At 37.3% G+C, this 25,584-nt stretch overlaps 1 protein-coding gene and 1 long non-coding RNA gene across 3 annotated transcripts; one reads left to right on the forward strand and one right to left on the reverse strand.

The window, feature by feature from the left end:
- Window positions 1-1,959: 1,959 nt before the first annotated feature.
- LOC111332575 (tyrosine-protein kinase receptor Tie-1) lies at window positions 1,960-25,580 on the reverse strand. 2 transcript variants are annotated; one of them, XM_088728027.1, is made up of 7 exons: window positions 25,428-25,580; window positions 11,457-13,023; window positions 10,977-11,081; window positions 10,858-10,876; window positions 6,782-7,083; window positions 3,264-4,955; window positions 1,960-2,886 (listed from the first exon to the last, which is right to left on the reverse strand). In XM_088728027.1, exons 2-5 carry the CDS (start codon window positions 11,473-11,475, stop codon window positions 7,053-7,055), a joined length of 174 nt encoding a protein of 57 aa, XP_088584153.1. In that variant the 5' UTR covers window positions 11,476-13,023; window positions 25,428-25,580; the 3' UTR covers window positions 1,960-2,886; window positions 3,264-4,955; window positions 6,782-7,052. The 2 variants fall into 2 exon arrangements, with proteins under 2 accessions (XP_088584153.1, XP_088584152.1); XM_088728026.1 differs by lacking the exons at window positions 10,858-10,876; window positions 11,457-13,023; window positions 25,428-25,580 and having other exon boundaries at window positions 3,264-3,363; window positions 3,592-4,955.
- Window positions 16,132-17,684, forward strand: LOC148726810 (uncharacterized). The gene is made up of 3 exons (XR_015989766.1): window positions 16,132-16,230; window positions 16,542-16,617; window positions 17,013-17,684. It is a non-coding gene; the product is annotated as an uncharacterized LOC148726810 (long non-coding RNA).
- Window positions 25,581-25,584: the final 4 nt, after the last annotated feature.

The raw sequence follows: 25,584 nt of genomic DNA on the forward strand, positions 1-25,584 counted from the left end.
AGAACATATATACCGATGAACTACGAGAGGTTTACTCGGCATGCGCTTGATTATATACATATTCTCCATTTGTTCGTTTGCGTCCTCTATTATTAACTTTTTCTTGGTCAATTTCCATTGGTGTTTTGTTTTCCTGTTCGTGTTCTACAGTTGACATTAGCGAAGGAGTAATACGTGACTTTGCTAATACTGAGATCAGAATGAACGCTGGGATTGGCCGAGCCAGTACCAGGTCACTCGAGGGGCATGTTGTTTCGGGCGGCTTCGATCTTTGTTGTTGTTGTGTGAGATGCACAGCTGCTAAAAAGACTTCGAAAATTATTTCTTAAAATTTGTCTGTTTGCAAACCTTTTTTTTTTCCATGATGGGTGTAGGTGATCCTTAATCTGTTTGGAAAAGTGAAAATTATTGTAGAAATCCTAAAAGGTACACAATTTTAGCGAAAACCTTTTGCTTCCAATTCGTGGAAGTCCGTACGGTGATAAGCGTTACCTCTTCCGTTCCATCCCGACCAAACCAGACCTTTGTGAGTTCAAATGAAAACTACATATTCCACGAATATGGACAAGCGCTGGGCAACCCAGATAAGTTTTAATGCAGATGACGATGATGATAGCAGTTGGAGCAGATAATTTTGAGATCTCTTGAAAGCAATTGCATTTGTTCTTATTTTCCTCGACTGAGAGTAGGGTGCATTACTTTGAACATAATGATGACCAGAAGAAGAAGCGAGAATGAGAAAAACAAAGTAAACCCTGTGGTAGTTACCTGAAGAGTGAGTGATAAAAGTTTGCTTACGCCGTTCGCTATTATTTGAAAACTTTCTAGCCCAGAAGAAATCTGTAAGATAACTTCTTCTCCCTTAACACCACCATTGTATTAAATATTAAATATTCCAAATAATGGAGCAAGAAATTATATTGAGAATACGAACGGTCTGAGATGCTATTTGAGCGACGAACCGACGCGAAGGTTTCCAAGCAATGAACTATAAAACTGAATCTAGTATCAAACGACCACTGATAAAAAGGTTTTGAATATTCAGGTCCTTGGCGTGGGAGAAAACTCAGATAAGACTCAACTTACCTCCTATTCTTTCTCAAATCCTTTGTAATTCGTTTTCTGTTTGTTGTTTACCTTGTTTCAGTCTGCATCGCCTTCTCACGTTGCTCTTCGCTAGATAATCACCTTTTTAACTTGTTTTTTTCATGTTCCATTTAGCGTCCCTTCGACTGTGTTTCCTCCTCTCTTTTCGCGTCTTTTCTCGTTCTCTTTCGCATTTTCCCGACTTGCTCGCGCCTTGTACTTCTTGTTCTCTCTTTATCTCCAGCCAATTTTCACACAAACCCTTCCATCTGAAAATCTTATTAAAATTTATTTCTTCCGGTTCGATATAGCTTTAGCTCCGATTATTGCTGCTTTGCAATTTGATTAGAAATTTGAAAACACCGATAATCAATAAGGATTTCAACTACAACCTAACCAGTATGATTTCCAGCTCAAAACGCGAGTTGCAAATTCTTCTTTAGTTTGAATTGATTGCTTGTTTCCTGTAACTGGATTGTGTCAATGACTTAGGGCTCAGTGGACGCCTTGTTTACCAAGATCCATAAGTTTGTCTGATTAGTAACCCAGACCAATTGAAAACTGCCTTAGAAACTTTCTTTGAAAATGGAAATGAGAATGATTGGTGAAATATACTCAGTAGCAACTCGTTTTACCATCTAGCACCGACTCGGGAGAAAGATTTTCTTAAATTTTTCAAACAGATTTATATAGACATAAAAGTTTCCTCAGTGATTTATGGACATCGGATACTTACCGGAATATTTGGTCAAATAAAAAATAAATTGGATGAAGGGTGCAGCAAAAGTAACAAAGGTGCTGCAGACACCATAGTCACGGTGTAGGGTGTGGAGGTATTGGTAGCTGAGAAACGGTGCCTGAAAAGCCATGATATAATAGTCAACATATTTTTTTTTGCCGTCTTTATTTTTCTTTCATACACAATTTTATTTAAAAAAAAAAAAACTAGATATATATTTAAGGCTGGTTTAAGAAAAACTTTGTTATCACCAGGATGGTTTATGATCTGAATGCGATTTTGCGCACTTTTGTCTGATGGATTCATTTGAGTGAATTCCAGTCTTTTTCAAACAAGCTTGTGTTGCAAGAAAATTGCGAGTGAGATATTATGCATGATTAATTAAGATTAAGATACTGCGTACGAAAATGTGCGAGAAATTCGCGAATTCCATTTTGTCTACACGTTTAGGTCATCAACGTTTAATAATAATAATAATAATAATAATAATAATAATGATAATGATCGTTTATTCAACTATTTTGCAGCATACACTGAATCACAAGGCGGGTCACTAATTACAAATACTTCTACGTTACACCTAAATATAGCCATTATAGATATCAATTAAATGTAAATATTGAATACTATGTAAATATTAAATACTATGAGTATTAAGACGAATCGTAATTCGGTATTTTAAACGTGGTTCTGGTATTTGATGGCGCATAATTTCCGAATCCTTTAGATCTTGGAGAGGCAGGTACAGACACAATCTCTCCTGTCCTAAGGGCATATGGTCTTGTGAATGAACAACGCGGCACTAACTTTCGTAATAGGTCGGAAGAAGAGTGACTTCGCTCGAGGAATGTTATGCACGCATACAGGTGCACAGGCACCGGTCCAAATACCGGTAAAAGAGGCTTTAATGGGCGAAGATGAGCCGTTAGGCCGCCAAGAAATTCGTTCAACTTCAATGGTAGTGTAGCTTCATCAGGAATTTCACTCCCAATCAGCTGAGATCACCAATCACCAGAGTTTGCATACAAATACTTGTCATACATTTCCATGTTGATCAGCCTCTATGGAGAAAAAAAGAAACAATGTCATGAGATTATGAAAAACTGAGGGTGTTTCCTTACGTCACAGGACATTATTATTTGTTCTTATTGTTATTATTATTATCTAAGCTCATGGCTGTTCTCACCTCTCAAATATGTAATATCTGGAGATCGTCTATTTTGATGCAAAAGCCAATTGTAAACGATAACTAATCACTTCGAAGAATACTGGCTACATAAACAAAGACGAGCCAACCAGTTGTGTCTAAATCAGATGACATTAATATCTTCTAAACAGTGGTATAACCGTAAAATTTTGATTTAGAGAGCGTAACTGGCTAAGCTTTAATCTAGTCATGGTGAAAATCAAAATTTGTCTTGATTATTACAAGTCTCACCTTGTGTAGGGTTTCCATGTCCTTAAGCTGGTTCCTCATTTCGGTAAATGTCGGTCTACCATCCGGGTCATTTTGCCAGCATCTCATCATTATCTGGTACCTGGTATTTATGAATTGGAAAACGTTTAACAAACATTCAAACAAACAAACAAACATACTAAGAAATCAATGTTTTCTTCTAAAGAAACTTTTAGCTTTGATATTAGATGCGGCTGTAACTATCATTAAGCGAAATACTCCTTTGAATGGGGAAAAGACAAGTCATGGTTGACAGAAGCTCGCCCTTTGCTTGCAATTTCGACGAAAAGAGATCCTATCAACAGCTTACAACTTATCATCCACATGTTGTGGTGTAGGCATGCTGTAGGCATGGCTTAGGCATTCTGTAGGCATGGCCCAGGCATTCTGTACTCCTGCTGGAGTGATCTTGCATTTTCCCTGCCAGCCATCCGTGGATATGGTGAACCATCTGAAAACAATGTATATTTTCTTCCGACAGGAAAAACGTAGAATTAAAACCTTTGCCGCGATACTTGCTGAAGCGCCTTCAAAACATTGAGTTTGCTGCCGCAAGTTTTGTTTATGGTAGATATGTTAATAACATTGGAGACATTTTAAAGGTAAATTGGCTTCTTGCGGAAGAAAGAAGGGATTTTAACTTTCTGAAGTTGAACTTTAAAGCGCTTTATTTTAAACAGTGGCCAACATATCTGAACTTACAACGAGTCCCTATACTTAGAGAGCTGCGTTCATCAGACTGTATTAGACTGCAGGTTCCTTTAGAAAAGGAGACCTTTCAAGACACCTCGGCCGTTTTATTTAATAATCTACCAAAGGAATTGAAAATCTGTGACGACTTGCATATTTTTACATCGTGTTTATTTAAATATTTAAAAAACCGGGCGAAGGCACGCCTTCCGTAATTTTACATTACTTTAAGTTTTAAGTGTATACTGACTAGAATGTTTTACTATTTTAATTTATGATTGTAAATATTAAATAGGTTTAAGTTGATCCTATAATAATCGTTTTTCCCCAACCAACGCATTACGGGCTGCAAGGTCTCGGTGGATGTTCTAATCACAGGAAATGATAATCAATCAAAGATGATGATTTCTATCTCAAGTGAATCAATCTTTGTTCTGTAATACCATTTAAGAAGTTGTAAAATGGAAAAATACACAGGATTCACCCAACTAAAAATGTAGTCAGGATTGCGATGATTTAAATGAAAAGAGAAAAATTAGGTGATATTGAAATAATTGCAAATGAATATTTCTTTTCTGAGATAATTTCCTGCTTCGGTAAAGATCAGGAATAGTCCAACTAAGTCGATTCATGCCAAACACGTGCTATCACAATGAGTTTAAAACCATGAACCGAAAGACTGAAGACACCAAAGTTACAGTGAAATGAAACTACTGAATCATAAACTAAGATATTTGCATTGAACACCGAGATTGGATTACCTTTTCTGTAGTTTGTTTTGCAGTTAAAACTTACAGATTTTGTGGACAAATAACTCATTCCATCAGCGATTTGCCAAGAAAACTTCATAAGCTGCTGTGACGTCAGATTTGTCTGTGGTTTGCTATCAGGGTCTTTGAAGTAAGTGTCTTAATCCACGGCTTTTTCTCAGGTAACCCAGCAGATCTCCAAAAGGTACATACTCAATCAACACCAGCAATACCCCTGGAAAAAAGGAGAAAAGAAGCACTGGTACGTAATTAGCAGGGTTATTCCAATAATGTACAGTAAAAGGTATTTGTGTAAGAAGAAAATTACAGAATGAGAGGAAACACGTCCATTTTTGTTTTGCGTCAAAATCTCTCATCAACAGTTAAAGAAAACAACTCATCAGATTCCGTAACACATCCCAAAAGGCGGATGACGTGAGGATGTGGTTTTAGTTGCTTCATTGTCTACAGTTTATTTATCAAATCCCTGTTTTCCGATTCCGAAGCGTCATCTAAAGATGAATTTTTACACTAATCAGCTAAGTGAATTGCCCAGTGAGGACTCTCTTCGCTAATTTTGACTTTCACAGAACTTGTAGTAAACATTGGGACTTTCAGTCATTGTGTGCTATCTAGAATGTCTTGCCTATAGTAAACGCGAAAAACGTAAAAGAGTACAAACTAGCGTCAAGTTTAGTGTGGTCTGAGTTTGTTTAATCAAAGATAGGTAAGAGGATCTCAGTGAGGGGTAGCTTTGACGACTGACGGATAATGTTTCCGATTTTGACGGCTTAAGTTTGAATTTTAGAGTCTTTGATGGCTGAAGGTTTAATTTTAGGTGATCAGAAAGACTTTATTCGATGATTTCCGTCGTTTTAAATAAGCTTTTAACTATTTTGAGGCCTATTAAGTCTTCCTTTGACTTAGTGCAGTGAGGCGTACTTCTAAGACCCCCAATGATAATTTATGATTAGTTTTATAAAAACCTTACTTCTCACTTTTACAAGTGCAAACCACAGGAGCAGAATTTTGTTATAGACCTGACTCCTAGATTTTTCAAGGCGGATTTCTGCTGCTGTTCTACTTTGCAATCAATAACACCATATTCAAGAACGCCTTTACATCGCGGCAAATCGTTGACATTTCCGACACTCAATATTAACGCGTTCTCTGAGGTGTTGTCACACATCTTAATGAAATGGCCAAAACTGCGAGGTCGACTCTATGTAGGGCCTGTTTACATGATGTTAGGGGACCCAAGGTAGTTGAGGTAACCTGACTCGCTGCGGTCGGCCCAAGGTTTTATGTTTAAAACGTGAAACAGCGTGGTCGTTCACTATTTTTTATAAGTCGGCAGAGCTTGAGCTCATATGACCCGAGCCCAAACTTTTTAGACTAGTCATTGTTCAATAGGAAATCGATGATATTTTGCCGAAGACTTTCCACGCTTTTCCCCGGCTGGTAATCGTGAATCACGTGAAAGCTTTATCTTCTCCTTTACGATAGAAGCCCACGACGGTTTTCAACACACTCCACGTAATGTAAATTTTTTGTGTCTCGGTCAAAGGGCGGGAATAACGATTATGGCGTGGCCATTGGCCAGAATCAGTAAGCTATCAAAGAAGTTAGCCCTTTTTAAATATAAGCTATTAAAATTAAATATCAGAATATTTCCAAACTGTCAGGTAAGGTGAAAATCAGTAAACATGACCATAAAGTGAGTTTGTATGGAAACCATGGAGATTGGTTTAACAGTTTAAAAACACTTTAAGACTTTAAACTGTTCGCGGTAAGCAGCGAAAATAGCGAGATCCTAAGCAAATTTTAAAGCCTCTGATGGCTAATATTGAGCAGCTGTTTTTACGGTTAGTGGTAAAAATTTATCCTTTTGACGTCTGAAGGTTAAAATTTGGAACCTCTGACGGCTGACGGTTAATCCCCATTGAGACCCTCAGGAAGGGGGGAACGTTTCTTTTAGATGTTGTTAAACTTACCATTTTCAATTCTGAAAGGACGAGTAGAACTATTTTGAACTCACTTAATTTGATTACCGAGCCTTACCCTTGAGTATTTTGATAGCTATCTTGGTCGTCCCGGGCCTCCCTCGAAGTTCCTTGGCTGTTCCCTTTGCAACCTGGCCGAAAGCCCCCTTGCCATCCATGTTTTCTACTGTCACATGATCCCTTGACACTTCCCAGGAGCATGTTGATGGATGAAGTGGCGCGTAATCAGCAACTTGGCCAGCAGTTTGTGTTTGAGAATCATCGGTGCTTGATTATTTTAAATCCATGTACTCTCCCGGACGCTGAGCAGTTTTTTGAATCAGGACCACTTAATTCCAGGTCTTCGAACTCAATATCTTCCTGTAAAAAAAATATAGGATATGTCGATATGATATTTCACCGTTACATAAGAACAATCCATTTTGGCCCCATTTCGAAATGGATGGGAATGATATACCGGGAACTAAAACACTCGTAGAATCAATGGGACCACAACATCCGCGAACCGATTGGTGTCTTTTACGTATGTAACACTTGTGGAAATATTCAGCAACAACGTTACAACTCCCGCCTTATTAAACTTTGCTGAATAAACTTGGTTTGTTTTTTTGTTTGGAATAATAGGCCGCAAGATGTGTTGTGGCAAGCGACGAAGGTGTAAATGCATTTTCCGAGCAACTAGAGAACGAGAACGAGAACGCCAGAAAGAAAACGTTGTATGACCTTAAGATTCTCAAGGAATTTCTAGAAATTTGTGACGATACAAAATGAAAGTTTTGTTCCGCTCGTGCCGTATCGTGGTGAAGAGAGGCTGGAAATAAAAGTAACTGATTTTTCAATTCAGGCTCAGTAATCAAACTTTTATGAAACTTGTAAATCAGCTCACATGTATTTTTGCATTTTTGCCTAACTGACGGTGTTGCAGGTACTGAACCCTTTCCATAATTTGAGCACTGGCAATATTTTGTTACTATTAATACCTAGTAGTTGTATCAAAGCCAGCTTTGCAATCTCTATCATGTATATTTATCTTCCATATAATTGAAAGAAATATTACACAGGAGCTCACAGACATGAATTTTACGTCCTCGTGGCACGAATAATATCTCACGAGTTAGCGCAGAGATCGTGTGAGATATTGCCGCTCAAACATAAAGCACTGCGTTTACGTGAAACTGCAAACGTCAGCTTTTCCTTTCAGTTTCACGTGAAATTGCGTGAACCTTACTGCTTTAGCCTCGCGTGAGCTCACTTCATGTTGGATTTGATGGCGCCCCTGTATGACTTGCAAGGAAAAGTTTTGGTAGGTTTATTTTACGCGGAAGCGACAAAGCCCAACCGCTAAAAGTGAAAAAATGGCGGGAAAAAGAAGGTCACGCGGACACTGTTAGCGTTCACGTCTTATGTAAACGTGGTGCTAAATCTCTCTAATATCTCCTCGTCACCGTGTAATATCCTCTATGCATTGAAGATGGTCGAGATACTGATTTTTGTTCCTATTTTTGTTTGTAGGATTTAGTTACTTTTAGCGTTAGAAAACTCGCCTCATAAGCTTATTCATCTTTGTTCACGATCCTTCAATGAAAAACAAAGGAAAGCGTCACGGAAAAAATGGTTCAGGTTTGAATGAATTTGAATCATTTGGTTACTTTATCCCCATTTCTGAAAAATAGCTCATAGCCCACCCAGATGACTATTTTAATAGCCCTTATCGCATTTGTGTCTGCAATGCAAAGGGTCCGCGGAATTACAGTTTCAGGACGAGGCTATCGGGCCAACGTTCCTCGAGAAATACCAGAAACACTCCATGTCTGACCATATAACTCTGGAATCTGCGTTTTTTGCTGCCGAGGAAAAGGTTAAAATTCTTAGTGGTAATTGTCCTGGCATCACAAAGGAAGATTGAAAGAATGGCTGTGATTTCGGAAAGGAACGGCAAAAGTTTGTCGCGTTTGTTCATGACTACGGTTGTTGTTCCTTTGTCGGCCTTTTTGAGGTTTAACTCAGAGTCACGTTTCCAGGCCCTCAGCGCCTTGCGTTCGGCCGGAAGCAAATTATATTTTGGCTTTGCAATTTTTATTTCTGAAAAGTCACTTTTAGCCTCTTCTAAATAGCTTTCAAGGGCTACTGATTTTTGTACTGGTGGTATCCATGTAGATTTGATGTGGCAGGGATGGGATTTTTTGTTCCCCCCTCGGAATATGTAAATCAGACGCATTCTCCTTGCGAACTGATCAGTCACACAATAGCTGTTGTCTGATCTGTTTTTGTTTTGTAGCGGGTGTTGGAATGAATTTAAGCCCTTTTGCCAGTAAATTAATCTGGTCGTTTTTAAGTTCTTTGTTTGAGAGGTTTTTTTATGTGCGTTTTGTTCGCCTCTAGTTTGATAACCGCCTCCCGGTTAGCTCAATTGGTTAGAGTGCTGGAATGTTGTGCGGGAGGTCGACGTCGATGGTTCGAGCCGCGGCCGGACCAACACTGAAGGTCTTATAATAACTGAGGAGAATGCGCTACCTTTCTATACTATCAAGAAATGGATAGACATTCTAGTCTTCTCGGATAAGGACGAATAAACCGTAGGTCCCGTCCCCTGGATCTAGTAATTAGTTAATTTGGTTAGGCAGGGGACGTTAAAGAACCCACTCATCTTCGAATAAGTTTCCTTCGATTGTTTGTAAACTGCTGATGCAGTCCGGCTAAAGTCCCCCGAAAAGTGTTGTGATGCGCGTTTGATCATATCCACATGTTAATTTGCGCAATATAAATATTAAATTATTATTAATACTATTATAGTTGAACGTGTTTGGCAAGACCGCGGTTTCGATCCTAATTTTGTGGATCTCGTCAGTTGCCGATTCACTGAATAGACACCCGTACGCAATACAATGTCTAACCATGACGAGAACATGCTGTATCCTTAAGAAAATAAATAAAAATGCCTCCAAACGTAGCCGTTTGCTTCGATTTTACTTGAAAGATTTACCTGTGTGACCCGATCGCCTCGTTTCGAAACTTTAAAGTCCGCTGAACTCTCGTACAGTGGGCGTAAATGCGATAAGGGCTATTCTTTTTCAACTCTTCTCAGATTAACAGATGTTTTCATTGAAATGCATCTTACATATTTGTTAAATGACACCTTTTGTATTTTTTTTTTTGTCTTCAGAAGTGTTAATAATGGTAATTGAACTGTGTGGAGTGCAGTTTGGTCTGAAATCATACAACTGATTTCAAAATAAAACAAGCACGCAACACGAGTTTAATGTGAAATCACAAGCACGATTTCAGACCAAAATTGCAAGACACGAAGTTCGATTACCATACTATTGCATTCATTTGAAATCGCAAAATTCAGTTCCTAAGAAACAGGATTATTTGGATTCTGTACAAATGTTTCGTTGATCCAGTCGCGAGCTAGTTTGTTGAAAGCTGCTAATTAAAAGTCGTTTTTCATTTTCCTGCCATTTGTTTGGTTTCTTTAAAAATACAGTTAGTTGCAGCAATTTAGTAAAGCTTCCCCATTGGCTGAGAAAACATGCGATTTCTATCTATATAGCATGACTTGTAATGACATTTGGCAGTAATACCGCCAAACAAAATTGTCCAAAGTACCATGAGCGAAGCGGTGAGTGGTATTTTGGAAAATTTTGAAATATTACCAGCATGTATTACTGCAAAATACCAGGTACAGGTCATGCTATTATTTGTTTGTGATAGAAGCCGAGAAATTCTCGGTCTCGCACAAGAGATCTTATGTTATGCTGGTAACTTTGCTATACTATCCATTTTTGCTGTTGTATGTACCATACGGTACAGAAATAGTGATACTTTCAACCAGTCTCATGTCCGAAATTCCTCGCCTTATATCCTGATTTAAAGAGAAAAAAAAAGGTGCGATTTATGAGTTAATCGTACCAATGAGAGCCATATGTCACCGTGCTCGAAAACCCAGACAAGAAATATCACATAATGTTTCCCCAAAAATTCCCATCGATACTAACAACAGCTACACTTCTGTGAGTTAATCTCAAATGTAACATCGATAGGCCTTTTTGTTATCTTACGACTGTTGTTGTTGTTATAGTTCGTTTAGTTTACAACCATTCTGAATGCGGGAGTAAACTAGAGAGTTCTTACCTCTTTTTTCCACCACCGCCTAGAAAACAAAATAGGTTGGTTGATAAACATTAAGGTACCGGCTGGCGTTTTGAATATCTGACCCGAAATTAACAAAAATGCAAAATAGTGATATTTACCTTTCTTAAGTAACCAGACAATGTAAATGAAAAACAGGAGTACTGACGAAAGTAGTCCAAGTATGGCTATAAAAATGACGTCATGACACTTAAAGTCCTCTCGAGCTAAGGAATAATAAACATTTTGTCAGCTCAATCGAGAGAGAGATAATTCCCCATTAGCCAACCTATGGAAAACAGTTTGTCGTTATTTCGATATGGAGGGCGAAAATAGGTATTGGTGATACTAATATTGTCCTCACAGTTTTATCTTCCAGCGATTGGAAAGAGAGACTGATAAAGTTCGAAGACATTAGACGGAAATTAAATGCTGCATTTAGCTGCATTTTTTATCGATGATTAAGCTGCTCCATTTTGAAGAATAGATAGGGCGATACCCAAGTGAAAGAGTAAAAAATATGCGGTACGTAACGACCAGAAAGTCACGCTTAAGAGTGTCTAAAACTCGAATTTTCCCATCAGTAGCTTGTGATTGTTTACCTTGAAACTTTTTCTTCATGGTGATTACAACAGGATCTCCTTCAAACACAGCATTCCTTGCAAACGCTTTCACTCCGTAGTTTTTATCTCTCTCCAGACCCCCAAAAGTGTAACTTGTTACACCAGGAACAGTAATATTAACACTGTTTATCTCAGTGTCACCTTCAAGTATGATCACTCAGTATGCGGTGATAGGACTCCCTCCATCATCGGCAGGTGCAGCATATCTTACTGTTAATGAACTGGTTTGAGTGCTTTTTTCTGATGAAATAATGGATGGTGGACTCGGCTTCTTAACCGAGAGTAAATGAAAACACGAGATTGTCGTATCATTTTGAAATCCTATTGAAAAATCATAAAGTGATGAATAGATAACGTACAGTATCACTATGAATAATTTTTCAGACCTAGTGGGATTATATGGCCGAGCCTGAGAAGATATACAAGGTTTTCCTGATATCAAGCTTTTGATTGCGCCTTTCGTTTTACTACACTCATTGGTTGTTTTCATCCCTATGAGCCATTTGTTGTGACAAGTGACTCTTCTTTTAAATCTTTTGAGTTACAATCTTACTTTATCAATCAATAAATTGCATTAAGTTTGCTTTATTTCGCTCGGTGAGTAGTCCAGAAAGCCCTATCCTCATATAATAACTAACCAGATGGCAAAAACAAATCGTGCACCGGTATCGCAGAGGTTATTGGTTCAAATCCCTACGGGCCTGAATTTTTTCACGCCTTATTTTCCCTTCTACATAAGTAAGGTTTATTACTGCGTGAATCGCTTTCATACATATCATGAAACCGTAATACACATATATGATTTTCATATATTCAAAAATTCATTTTTAATATGTTGGCGAACCAACCTCTGAGACGTCAGCGAACTGACCGAAGACGTTGAAATTGAAAGTGATGAAATTGTTCTGAAGCAATAGCCTAAAAGAAAGTTCTACCCTCAGTATTATCTTTTGTTGGTTTGAAGTTTTTAGAATATTGGTGACTGTGCAGTCGCAACGAAATGCTCGGTGGCATGTTCAGCAGCTGTGATATGCACTCGCTTTCGGTACAGATAAACATGAACATGCCTCCAAGCACAAAAGATATATAAAAAAGAATCGATGTTCATTTATCAAGTTCTGTTCACAAACGAGTTTATAAGTTACTATTTCATGAGGAAGTGAAAAACTTGTTCTTCGTGCACTGCTGAGTTACAGAAGCACTTAGTATCTTTTAAAAACGTTCGAGAAGTACGAGAGGTGTTCGCCTACGGCTTGTGCTTCTCTAGCACTTCTCTCGTTTCCTGAAAAGATTCCGTGTTCTTCTACAACTCGACTATGCACTCAGCGCCTTTTTTTCTTATTTTATGATATAAAAGACGGCTTTCTTCTTTTACTGTTCAAGATCAGAAATGCCGTTCCCTTTCTTGAACTTATCACTGTTCCTTCTCTGGTCCATGTGACATCTGGCTCTGGAATCCCGGATGCTGTACAGCTGATATTAACAAAGGATCCCTCTCGGTAACTTCATTGCACTGATGACAGACTTATCTTTGCAATTGGTGGTTCTGAAAAAATGAACCAGTAAAGTGAGGCAAAGTGATCCACAGCGTCAGTCATATTTTACAACTCATTCAATCATTGAATAATTTATTTTTCACATCTGTGATGGGCCAACAACAAAGCGTTATGCCCTTGTTACTTTTGACAAAAAAGTTAACATGTCTCCATGCATGGTATTTCTGAAAAGTGTCTTATTGTTGGTAATGTTCAGTGGCAGATCTATAGGGAGGGTCCTAGGGATTCAGGACTTCTGGGTTTTGTTACTCTACATGTCAGACACAATTCTAGCCGAGACAGGATCATGTCACCATTTCATAACAATTAACACTGGAAAGGTTTTTGTAGGTTTCATCCATTGCAATTTTGCCCCTTGCAAGCATCTAGGTGAGTTCACCCCCTGAAATGAAACAACTTCACCCCCACCTTAACCAGTCCTCCCCTAAATCTCTGAACTCATTTCTTCAAGGCAGAATATGGTCAATTATTGCTGTCAAAATCTTGATACATTTTGATCAACATACAATTTCAAAGTAAAACAAGAATGATGTTCAATGTTCAACTTGCAAATTCCTTGCTGGATCATCTTAGGTGACTAATTACTAAATGGTTAAGAACAAACAGTATATATACAATTTAGATTGTGAATGATGTTTATTTTATCTTTGGCATTTGCTTCATTGTTTATGCACAGAAATGTGAAGAGTTTCATTTCACATCCCGTGTGATGGTTTGTTTGAAGGCACAGAACACCTGTGGAATGCATTGCATTCAATAAAACACTGACATGTCAAGTAACAGTAATGTGCAAATTAAAGTCTAACACAAGAATCATCTGAAAACCAAAAATGCTTAAATTACAAGTCAAGGTTCATTAGCAAATTAAGCAAGCCTCTCACCAGTACAGAGCTTTCAAAACACACTCTCAAATTCCAAATGATTAAATTTGGTAATTACAGTGTGTCATTCTTCACGTTGCCAAACAACAAACCTTTTTTTAAAGCCCATCAAATTTTGCTTTACAGTCAGTGATCCTCTAATTGAATTCAAACATGAGAACCATTGTATTAGGAAGTGTACCATGATACAAATTTGAGTTTCCTGGTTAGCTAACTTAATTAAAGCAAGTTTGTTAGGTGGCCACTATAAGGTGCATCACCTCGTAAGATTACGACATAGAATTTTAAGAGATTTTAGGCTTGTTTAGTTGTATATATTTTACAATCCTTTAATGTTTTATATTATAAGAGGCACAACCCAAACATGTTTCCTCATGGTTGCTAGTTTTTTTGATAGTGTGTAATATCCATAGAGGACAGGATAGAGAATTCATGTGGAGAGTACATTAAGTATATTTTTTTATAGTCTATTTGTATTAAAATATACACAAAGAATGCAAAACTGTGGTTCCTGTTTCCATGTTTTGAAGGCTTATGATATCAAACACTTTAAGAATAGTTGGAGATCAAGGTAACCACAGTTAGTTTCTTTTGAAAATAGTTATAGAGGTATCAGTGAGTCTAACCTCTGGTTTGAAGAAAACCTCAAACACAGAAACAGGAGGTAGCCTCTCTCAAGATCTTCTGCCCTTTTGCACAATGAACTTGACTACTGGTACATATTGACCTCAGGACTGAGCATTAATTTTCTTAACCTCATTCCATAAGCATTCAGGCACCACTGGGTATGTCATAAGGCAAAATCTGTGCCATAGAATTACCATAGTTTGTGGGGAGATGCATTGATCATATGGTATTGCTATGGGACTGTAATCAGAAGTGAACTTGATAATTACCAGATGATATGGGAATTGTATTGAACTTCCAGAATTTTGTAGCATTTCCATATCAGATGCTCCAGTACAACAACGGATATGGGAATTGTATGGGACTTTACAAAACGTGTAACATTCCTATATCAGATGCTAGTATGTGTGGATGATATGGGAATTATATGGAACTGTGCCAAATACATACCATTCCCATACAGAAGGGTCATGCAGGGATCATATGGTATTGGTATGGAGCTGATCCATATCATTCCCATACCAGACACTGTGGGAAATCTATGGAGCTGTGCCAAATACGTAGCAATACCATAGTTAAAGACAAAAGAATCAAAACTGAATGAAGACAGTAGCATGTATGGTTTTGATATGGAAGCAATAGCCCATACTAAAGCCATATACTACCCAGATATGGGCCATAGTTTATGTCAAACCATTTCCATACTTGGACCATATATGGCCCATATCACCTGGTTTGGTAAGGGTACACTCAGGCATTGACTCTGTGAGACACATTTGGCCAAAATATTGCAGTTTTACCTTGAGAAAGTGGTGCGAAAACTGTTTCATCGGAGTCAGTTACCATGTAATGACAAGGATTTTTTTCTACATCTCTGCTTAGGATAAAGTTACTGTGAATGATTTTGTGACTGAGAATCTTGTAAACATGAGATTAAGACTGCAGCTAGCAGCATTTTTTGTTAAACTGGATCTATCAACAATGGAGGATAATGAAGACAACTGTAAGCTTGGCATTCGTTGCCCTTTTATGAAATGTAAAATGTGAATGTCAAGACTATAATTTCCACCGTCTAGGTAAAGCAATACCAGAAGGTAGGTTTCTCTTAAACTTTCGATGATAACTTTTGGGATACTTTACTTCTTCGTGATCAATGTTGGCAAATAACGCTCAGTTTGGAATGTTTGAAAAGGATCCCTGCCTGCAAGTCAGTCTGTTTTCATTCAATTTTAATGTCATCACTATGTGTGGGCACAAGTCAAAACAAACAATAAACATAAGGAAGTTTGAGGAAAATTACTCCCATTGTTTAGAAGTGCTTCCCTTACTTTAAGTCTTATATTAATTTAAAGATAATGTACTCTTTAATTTTAAGGTTGACTTGCAGTCATGTACAATATCCCAAGCCATCATCAGGCACCAGTATATTGCCTACATACCAGTTTAAACTTGCATAAATTTTGCCACTTTTTGGTAAATTGTTTTAATATGTCTTTTTGGCCCCTTTTTAAAAATTGAACATCATAGGTTAATATTGATCTGATTTGACTTAAAGATGGCTGGAAACAAAATTGTTAAATATTTTGGATTCTCATAACAAGGAGACAACCTAAAATTAGCAACAAAGAAAGATGTGGTGGATGCAGTAAAAAGGGCAGCAGATGCTGTGGATGCATTCACAAGGGAATGGTAAGAGGTCTTTAATATTCGATAAGATAAAGGTTGAAATCATTATTTCCAGCTTGTTACCCATTGACAACCTTATGATCTTACAGGAAATTTTCATAAACTCATAATTATAGCTGAAATCTGATGTGTTATTCATACATCAGATACTAAGCTGTGTCAAACAGTGTCTTGTTCACAATTAACAAACATTAAAAAAACCCAGGTGTATGCACATAATTTTTGGTTAATATGTTTTGATTATCCAGACAGATGCAGCAAATCAAAGTGAATGCTGGTGAGATTCACCATAAGTTATTCATTGTTTCCAATAGGGAGAGGTTAGAGCAGGATCGTTCACTTAAGAGGGAGCAGGAGAGTGCATTGCAAAAGGCAATAGAGGATGACAAGGTAAATAGCTTTTCCCAAATACTTATATTGCACAAATAATGCCAATATCAATTATGTCAATCATGGCATGATTACCTGTTGCAAAAAAACTAAAATAAAGAACACATTAGGAGAAAGTCAGGCAATGAAATGAGGATTATTTTTAGAAGGCTTCCTTTAAGACTTCAGGAGCCAAAACAAGCACCAGCCATCGAAGTATGGCCCAAGTTTCAGAGACATATCCCCAAACAGGAAAGGAAATGAGTGAAATGAAGTGATTCAACATAAATAATACTTGTTACCAAAAAAAAGCTGCACCACTTTCTCTTTAAAGACTTAGCTGCAGAAATTTCAAGATCTTTTTTCTACATTATCAGTGATATATTACTGAGGTTGTCATGTATTTATTCTGTCAGATTAAAGAATCAAGCAAGATAAGGGAGGCCCGACAAGCCAGAGTTACAGACATCAGTCGGGGAAGGAAAAAAAGAGGAAGTGAAAATCGTCCTCCGCCACTCAAACGGCAAGGAAGAGCACCAGTTCATCAAAGGTGCCTTCTTCCAGGTACATATAAACAATCAGATACAAATTATTAAACTTTAAATAGCACTTTGGTAAGATGTAAACATACAGTGATTGGCAGATAGCTTTTTATAAAAAAAAAATCTAACCTTTTTTCCTGTTTAAATGATATAGGAAGTATATGACTGGGCAAGCTCCAACAATGCTCTCCCATTACACTTCTCTATCCAAAGAGGTAGGGAAGTGGTAAAACATGGAGACCACTTGGAGAGAGAAGAGGTGCTTCATATTCACGAGAGAGTAAGTAAATAATATTGCATAAAGTGAATAACAACTACAGTACTAGAAATCTGGAGTTGGAGTCTAAAATATACTTGTGTTATTTCAAGAAGGCAAATGGAATGCCTTGGTGAATTGAAATTTGTTCAAAATACCCTTTTAATCCTGATTTTTAGAGGTGGTGGAAAAAATATGGCAAATGATATGCTATCTCTTGGTATTTCTTAGCACACAAAATTAATCATTATGAGATACATAATACAAGTATGAATTTTGAGGGAATTTTTGCTTGCATATTCACCAATGTGCCTGCATGAGGTTTGAAAGTCACAGTGGTAAAGTGTTCAAACAGCTACCCTGGTAAATACTGTGGAATTTATGTATTAAACCTTATCTTTGATTCTGTTAACTTGTTTTTTTTTTATAATCCAGGATGAGGCAGAGATTAAATCCCTATTGGGATCAGAGGTTAGAAAAAAGTGAATACACATAGCAACAACTTATCTTTGAATGTATGATACAACACCACATGTTAAGTAAAGTGTATGCTTGGACTGGTCAATTTACTGCAAATTATCTGCCTATGAGTCTCTGCTAACATGAAGCAAAATGGTACAAGTGATCAAAAGAGAAAAAAAGAATATGTATTATTGAAGAAGTAAACTGCAAAGCTCTTATCACCATAGCCAGGTCTTTAGCATAAACCACTTCTTTCTCCACTCAGCCTAGTTTTTCAGTTTAATTATTATTAAAAGCCAAAATCATCTTTTTTGACTATTCATTTTGTATACCCAGGTTGAACGTTTGGGTTATGATCTGAGTATTATTCATAGAGTTAAGCATAAAATAATTTTGAAATCGTTAATGGTGAGGAAATAAGAAATGTTAATTCTGGGTCACATGATGGCTTTCCTCATTTTGCCTGCAGGTGACATTCAGTGATAATAAGCCAAAAATAAGGACAAACATTAGGACTAGATGATGTTCCTAAAAGCAGAGATAACATCTTTCTTTAAAAAATTTCAGCAGAAATTTCTTTAATGACAAAAATCAACACTGGTCATATGTTAAGTTATGTGTTGAGGGCTTATTAATTTCATATTTGTTACCCGATAAACAATGAGGGTCGCCACACAATTCTGTAATTTACTGGATAAATCACCATCACCTGTATTGCTTGAGCAATTACAGTAAACTATAGGTATATTAAATTGTGTATTTTTACATACTGAGACTAGTTCTCCTCCCAACAGATGAAGATCCTAACACAAGCAAAACAAATGAGGTAAGGGAAGTAGTGCGCGTTAAAATGTCACGTAAAGTTATTGGTAGTATGCTACATTATGAAAACCCTACAATAACAAGTCATGTTGCAATGTATGTTCCATAGATCATTGACCAAAAAAAGTTGACTTAAACTTTTAAATCTCGCATGTCCCTTGGGGTGAGGTTCTTTGTGGGCCGTAACACTTAGGCAGACTGACGGGTCCCTCGGGATGAGGTTCTTCATGAGCCGCGACACTTGGGGCAGACTGAAAGGTCCCTTGGGACGAGGTTCTTCGTGAGCCGCGACACTTGGGGCAGACTGACAAGTCCCTTAGGACGAAGTTCTTCGTGAGCCGCGACACTTGGGGCAGACTGACTTGTCCCTTGGGACGAGGTTCTTCATTAGCTGCGACACTTGGGACAGACTGACCGGTCCCTTGAGACAAGGTTCTCCATGAGCCGCGACATTTGGGGCAGACTGACGGGTCCCTTGGGACGAGGTTCTTCGTTAGCCGTGACACTTGGGGCAGACTTAAAGGTCCCTTGGGACAAGGTTCTCTGTGAGCCGCGACACTTGGGGCAGACTGAAAGTTCTCTTGGGACGAGGTTCTCTGTGAGCCACGACACTTGGGGCAGACTGACGGGTCCCTTCTGACAAGGTTCTTTGTGAGAGGCATTATTTTGTGCAGACTTACTTAATGTTCTTCATGTGATCTAGTTCTCATTTTAACCAAAATAATTTAAGATATGCCAATATACATAAAACTGAACAAAATAAACTGTCGTGACTTCCTCCTGCATAACACTAACATCAACACCTGACCAAATAATATTGACAACAGCAAGGTGGAACAACTGACAGTATCTATTATCACTATAGTTTTAAATAAGGGTCATGCTATAATGTAAACAACTTATCAACCTAAATAACTATAAGTAAATAGAGATCATGTTGCTAACATCATTTTCCAAGTGTGTTTAGTTGAGGTATTGAATGCCCTATTTTAATTTGCCATTGAAATATGAGGTCATGTAATTAGATTACTTCATGTACATTTCATTAGTGTCTATTTAATTTTATAATACTATATCTACGTTATGATAGTCATGGTTATTAAGGAAAGCAAGAGATTGAGGCAGTGGCATCTTGGTTTTTGCTATTGTTCCTTGTTGTTAAAAGTAAGTTACACATGACTCTTGTGGATGGCATACTTCCCTTTACTTTTTATCTCGTTTCAGGAACCACTACCAGGTACATCTGGAATTATTTTTGCACACGCAGGTGAGAAGCATATTATCTAATGAGTAAAATACCCAGTATTTTACCAACCAGTAAGGATACTGATTTTAATGTTGGTAAAAGTGGCCATCTCTGATGATAGTTGATCCACTGGCATCCTACTGCATTTTAGAGGATAACATGGCATAAGGATGTCATTAGAGCTACAAAAGAATTTAATCAGAAGGTTGAACAAAATGATTAGACTCTATTAGAAGAAATTCAAAGAACATAGAAATGTATATTCTTGTACTAGAGACCATGGATTATGGAAATTTCCTACTGACCCTTTTAGCTAAGGCCCCTACTTAACCTGGCAATCAATAAAGCACTTCCCTCCAAACTGGGACAATATAATTATCAGAGAAATATATAATTGTAAGTTGGTTCTTATCAAATTTGTCAATTTCAGGCAATGTGTTCACTAGCATTCTTTGCCTTTTTACGAATTGGTGAAATGACTTCAACTAGTGGGCGGAGTGATACTTCTCCCTTACAAATTTCGCATGTTAGTAAGCTGCTCAGCTCTTCAAGGGATTTGAATGCTTTCAAGATTACTTTCGGTAATTTTAAACATAGTGACAATGCTCCCCCTTTTTCCATTTTGGTGTCTCGTCAGCCACAATCCTGCCCTGTGGAGCTTTTGGCCAAGTATTTAGCAATGCGAGGGACCCGACCGGGTGCTCTCTTCATTACAGTGGATGGGGCTCCAGTTTCTCGGTCTCATTTTTCCAATCAGTTGTCATCTGCCGTACAGTTTTGTGGTTTGTCCCCCTCAGTCTACAAGGGACATAGTTTTCGAATTGGCGCTGCTTCTCATGCTGCAGATAAGGGGTTATCCGATGCTCAAATCCGCCTCTTAGGGCGATGGAAATCTAATGCATTTCTTAAGTATATTAGAACACCTAATCTTTGCTCTTAAAGCTGTTATTTTCTCTCCATCCAGCGGGTGCAATTGCCTCAGTTTACTATTTTCTTCCACCTGCAGTATTAGGTAGTAGGGGTGGTTCTTACTTTTGGTGTAGCCCAAAATATTCTTTCTTCTTACTTGAGTAAGGCAGGTTCATGTAAATTGTCCATTAACACAGGACTATCCATTGTTGATATGGGGCATTAGCTAGCATGGGCAGCTCTTGCCTTGGGTTGGCATTGTGTCAAATGCATCGAAGAAGTTAAGTAAGGCGTTTAAGCCTTCTTTCACATATTTTGTTTAGTATCCTACTGTTGATCTGGGGCATTAGCTAGCATGGGCGGCTCTTGCCTGGGGTCGGCATTGTCTCAAATACACCGAGGACGTTAAGTGAGGCGTTTGAGCCTTATTCCACATATAGTTTAGTATCCCACTGTTGATCTGGGGCATTAGCTAGCATGGGCGGCTCTTGCCTTAGGTCTAAGTCTCATTATACTTGTCTTTTCTTATCCTAATGTTGATCCAGGGCAGTAGCTCGCATGGGTGGCCCTTGCTTGGGGTGGGCACTTACTCGCTTACCTTCAGATAGTCTATTCAACAGCATAATGGTTGACTATTGTGATTCCGAGCATTAGCTTGCATGGGCGGCTCTTGCTTCTGTGCTGCGCTTGCCTGGGGTGGGGCGGCATGTGTGCGGTCACATGCTTTGGCGTTTTCAGTGCCCTCACCTTTACTGGGCCAAACTTTGTATCAAGGATTTGATTGAACAGTAATTTTAAATAAATGCGGCTATGGGATTTTGCCCATAGCCATTTACTCCAATTGTTGATTGGTTATAATTTTTCCCAGTAAACATAGCTCAGGCAAGGCAGCATATTTGGGTTGTTCATATAATTTATAAGGGAGAAAAGGCATAAAGGAAATATTTGCTTGCAAATAGAATTTTTATGCTTCTTCTCCCCGTTGTGTACTTTTTATTTCCTTTGGGGGCCTGGGACTTGGGGTGGCATTTATTTGGATTATACCCAATACCTTTTAGGATACTTGTGCTTGCCAAGTGACCAGGCTCCCATGTGAGCGTCACTCCGTTCCATCTTGATGGTGGTTAAAGACGTGGTTTTTCATCCCTCCTCCTTCCCTTGTCCCAGCCACTCATTTTCAGCTCATTATAATGTAATTTTTGGCGTTTTCAGTGCCCTCACCTTTACTGGGCCAAACTTTGTATCAAGGATTTGATTGAACAGTAATTTTAAATAAATGCGGCTATGGGATTTTGCCCATAGCCATTTACTCCAATTGTTGATTGGTTATAATTTTTCCCAGTAAACATAGCTCAGGCAAGGCAGCATATTTGGGTTGTTCATATAATTTATAAGGGAGAAAAGGCATAAAGAATATTACTGGTCAACCTACAATTTCTAAAATTATAATTTTTCCCCCAGAAGAAGGACAAGAAATAGAGGAAAGTTGTGTAGACATCGACAAGGAGGAGAAGAAAGTGGAAGAGAAAAAGGAGCAAAAGAAAGAAGAGGAAGAAAGGGAGCACACAGAAGAAGAGAAAAATAGGGAACATAAAGATGAAGAGGGGAAGGAACATGTTAAACATGAAAGGAAAAGGAAAAAGAAGGACAGGAGAACAACCTCAAAAAGAAAAAAGCCATGCAATGGTGGAAAATCACCCAGAATGTTAAAAGTTTAAAAAGACTTTAAAAGGACCCTTGTCAGCCACACCTTTGTTTTTGTTTATCTGTGGATGTTTCCATATTTTATTTCATGTAGAGCAGATCCAAATATAAAAATGCACAATCAAACTGCTTAGGGTAATTTAAAAGACCTCCAGAAACACAACTTGGGACAAAGCAATAAAATTTCACTTTCCCATACATTTCACATAATTTATTTTCATGGTCATCAAAAATGGTAGAGGCTGGCTAGAGTCCTTCAAAATTTCTTCAATAGAGACTGCTATAAAGCAACAAGTTAAAAATGTTCTATGTTTTGATGATAAACAACAAGTGTAGAACCCAAAACTTCAGTTCGTAATGTAAATATGGTTAGTGTTGTATAGGAAACTAAAAGTGTTCAGTTTAGAATTTAGTCAAAGTGGGTCATATGTATTGCATCACATTTTATATTGGGTCATTTCAAAAACAAATGGTCTGGGTCAAACTATGATCATCAAACTTCCAAGAACTGACATCATTCAAACCATCACCAGTATGTCAGAGTCTTAGTTTATGCTTTTCAAAGTTTTAGTTGTTTATTGTGGTAATTAAACAATTCATCATAAAGTGGAATCATTATTTTAAAAAATTTTAGACCAATCTTGAATATAAGATGTCAAAAAACAGCAAAATATATTTTTCATTTCATGCTTGCTGACCCCAAGTAACTGATTCAACTTCAAATCATGTTTTCAGGTTCAACTTCCATTCTCTTTTGCTTGAAAAACACACTAAGCTTTTGTCCTTGTTTCATAACAAAACATAAACACAAGAACAAAGACAACAAATGAAGTATCAAATGATCAGTAAATCAACATATGCAAAATGTATAAGTAGGCTCATACTAGAATTGTACTCGTACCCACATAATCTGAAATGCTAATCATTTTAAGATTGTCCCCTCATCTAAGGATAGTAAGCACACCTACATTTTTTAGTTTTCTTTAATTATTGCCAGCTGCTTTGGAAGTACTTAATATATATGAGGTAACTTGGTTTTTGTTTGTTTGTTTGTTTGTTTGTGTTTTAGTTTGTTTTTGCATCAGTGAGAGTCCACAACCATTTCATTTAGTGTCAGAATAGAATATTCCACATAAATGAAACAAAAACATGAACTAGATCGAATACTGGAATTATTTATGATTTGAATTTAATAGTTGATGTTGCACATGCAATATAGAAGACTTCTAAAGAGTGCAAAAATTTAGGCTTCTATGAAACTATACACCTTAACCACAACCATGTTTACTTTACTGAAAGGTGTGAAATTAGCTTCCTTGGGAGAGAGCACAGTGATTTAATATCTAGAGTAGGGACCCCTTGGCTTAATTCTTGCCTTGCAATGAACAGTAGGCAAAGTTAAAATTACATTATACAGTACACACATATATATGTATATACAAAAAATTGTGGCAAGAAGTTAAAACTTGTTCATATTAATTTTTGATGATGATCCATAAGCATGCAAACCAAAAAAAGGTCCCTAGTTAGTCACACCTTTATTTTAATTTACCCATGGATATTTTGACATTTTATTTCATGTAGAGCAGGTTCAACTTAAGCAACAAACATGGCGGATTTCATGTTCAGTTTATTATTTACTATGGTAAAATCAACTTGTATTTATTAAATTAATAGGTATTAAAATATTCAATTCAGTTACTGATATCAAAAATGTCTTCCTTATGTTTTCAGTCATGATCGCAGATAAGGATTAAGGTTTTTTTTTCAGTCAATAAAGTGCGCTAGGTCAGGCTATATGACAATTAAGGTCAGCTCAACAAGCACTTGATTACTTTGTTAAAAGTGAACTGTTGCAGTTATGTCATAGCTTTTACAGTTGATTAGTTTGGTGGATCTATTACAAAATTAATATTTAACATTTTAGGAATCTTATTAATTTTGTTCTGAACTATCAAACCAATTCATTAGAATTAATTACTTTTAACTTAATTGTCAAGTCCATGTTAATCTTTGTTACTTTAAGTTAGTAAACATTTAATTTGGTTATATCAACTAAGTTCAAATAATAAATTAGCCACTGTACTGCAGAAAGTCAAAAAGCTGATGTTTCAAGTATTGGCCCTTAACTCTGACAAAGGGTTAACACTCAAAACGTCAGCTTTTTAAATTTTTTGGGTGGCCAGTTTACAATTTCATCTTAGTTGATCTACCCCCACTGACACAGCACCACAGTTTCTTTAAAAACTTCCACCGTTTATTCATTTGTGAACATTTAGTCCATTTTGATTTAAAATAGATTCCTCTTCTATCGAAAATATCACAGTGCGATTGTGTTCCACAAAATTATCTGAATAGAATGAGTGAAACAAATCGAGCTTGACCCGTATTTTACATTTCAATTTGACTGTAAGCATTCAAAATTGGATAACAAATTTAGCTTCTTTAAAAAATTATAGTACCCCACCACACTCTCACATGTTCCATGAAATGTTTCCGAGCTATTATGGTCTTGGAAAATGGACATAAGTGTAGTTAACATTATTCTTCTTAACATTTGTTTGCAAGATGACAAAATTTTTCCTTTAGTTTTTTTCCATTAATTCCCACTAATATGGATGTCTGCTGATAGCTATGCATATATACGCATAACTGTCTTGAATTCTGGTGCCGAAATGTTAGTTGTACTCATCCTCTACTCAGTATTTTTTTTCCAAACCATTTTAACATTTCCTAAGAGTTAAGTTCCTTTTTTCGCTAAAAATGAACAATTCAAATAGGAACGCGAAAATGTATTGAGCGTACGTAACCGAAAACTATGAAGCAGCAAGTAGGAACAAACACTCTCCCGTAAAACAATCTACCAGACGAAAATTAAACCAATTCTTACCTTACAATCATTTCCTCCACCTCCTTAGCAGCGTAAAAATATTCTTTCCCCCTCTCGCGTTCTTTTTAAAATTTAAAAAAAGTACTGAGTTCACGACGAACATGCCAGAACATGATTACCCTCGCTCGCCCCAGGCTCCCTCCGGTATTGAGCCTCG

This window comes from Stylophora pistillata, chromosome 7 (genome assembly GCF_964205215.1).
Source record: "Stylophora pistillata chromosome 7, jaStyPist1.2, whole genome shotgun sequence".
Lineage (NCBI taxonomy): Eukaryota > Metazoa > Cnidaria > Anthozoa > Scleractinia > Pocilloporidae > Stylophora > Stylophora pistillata.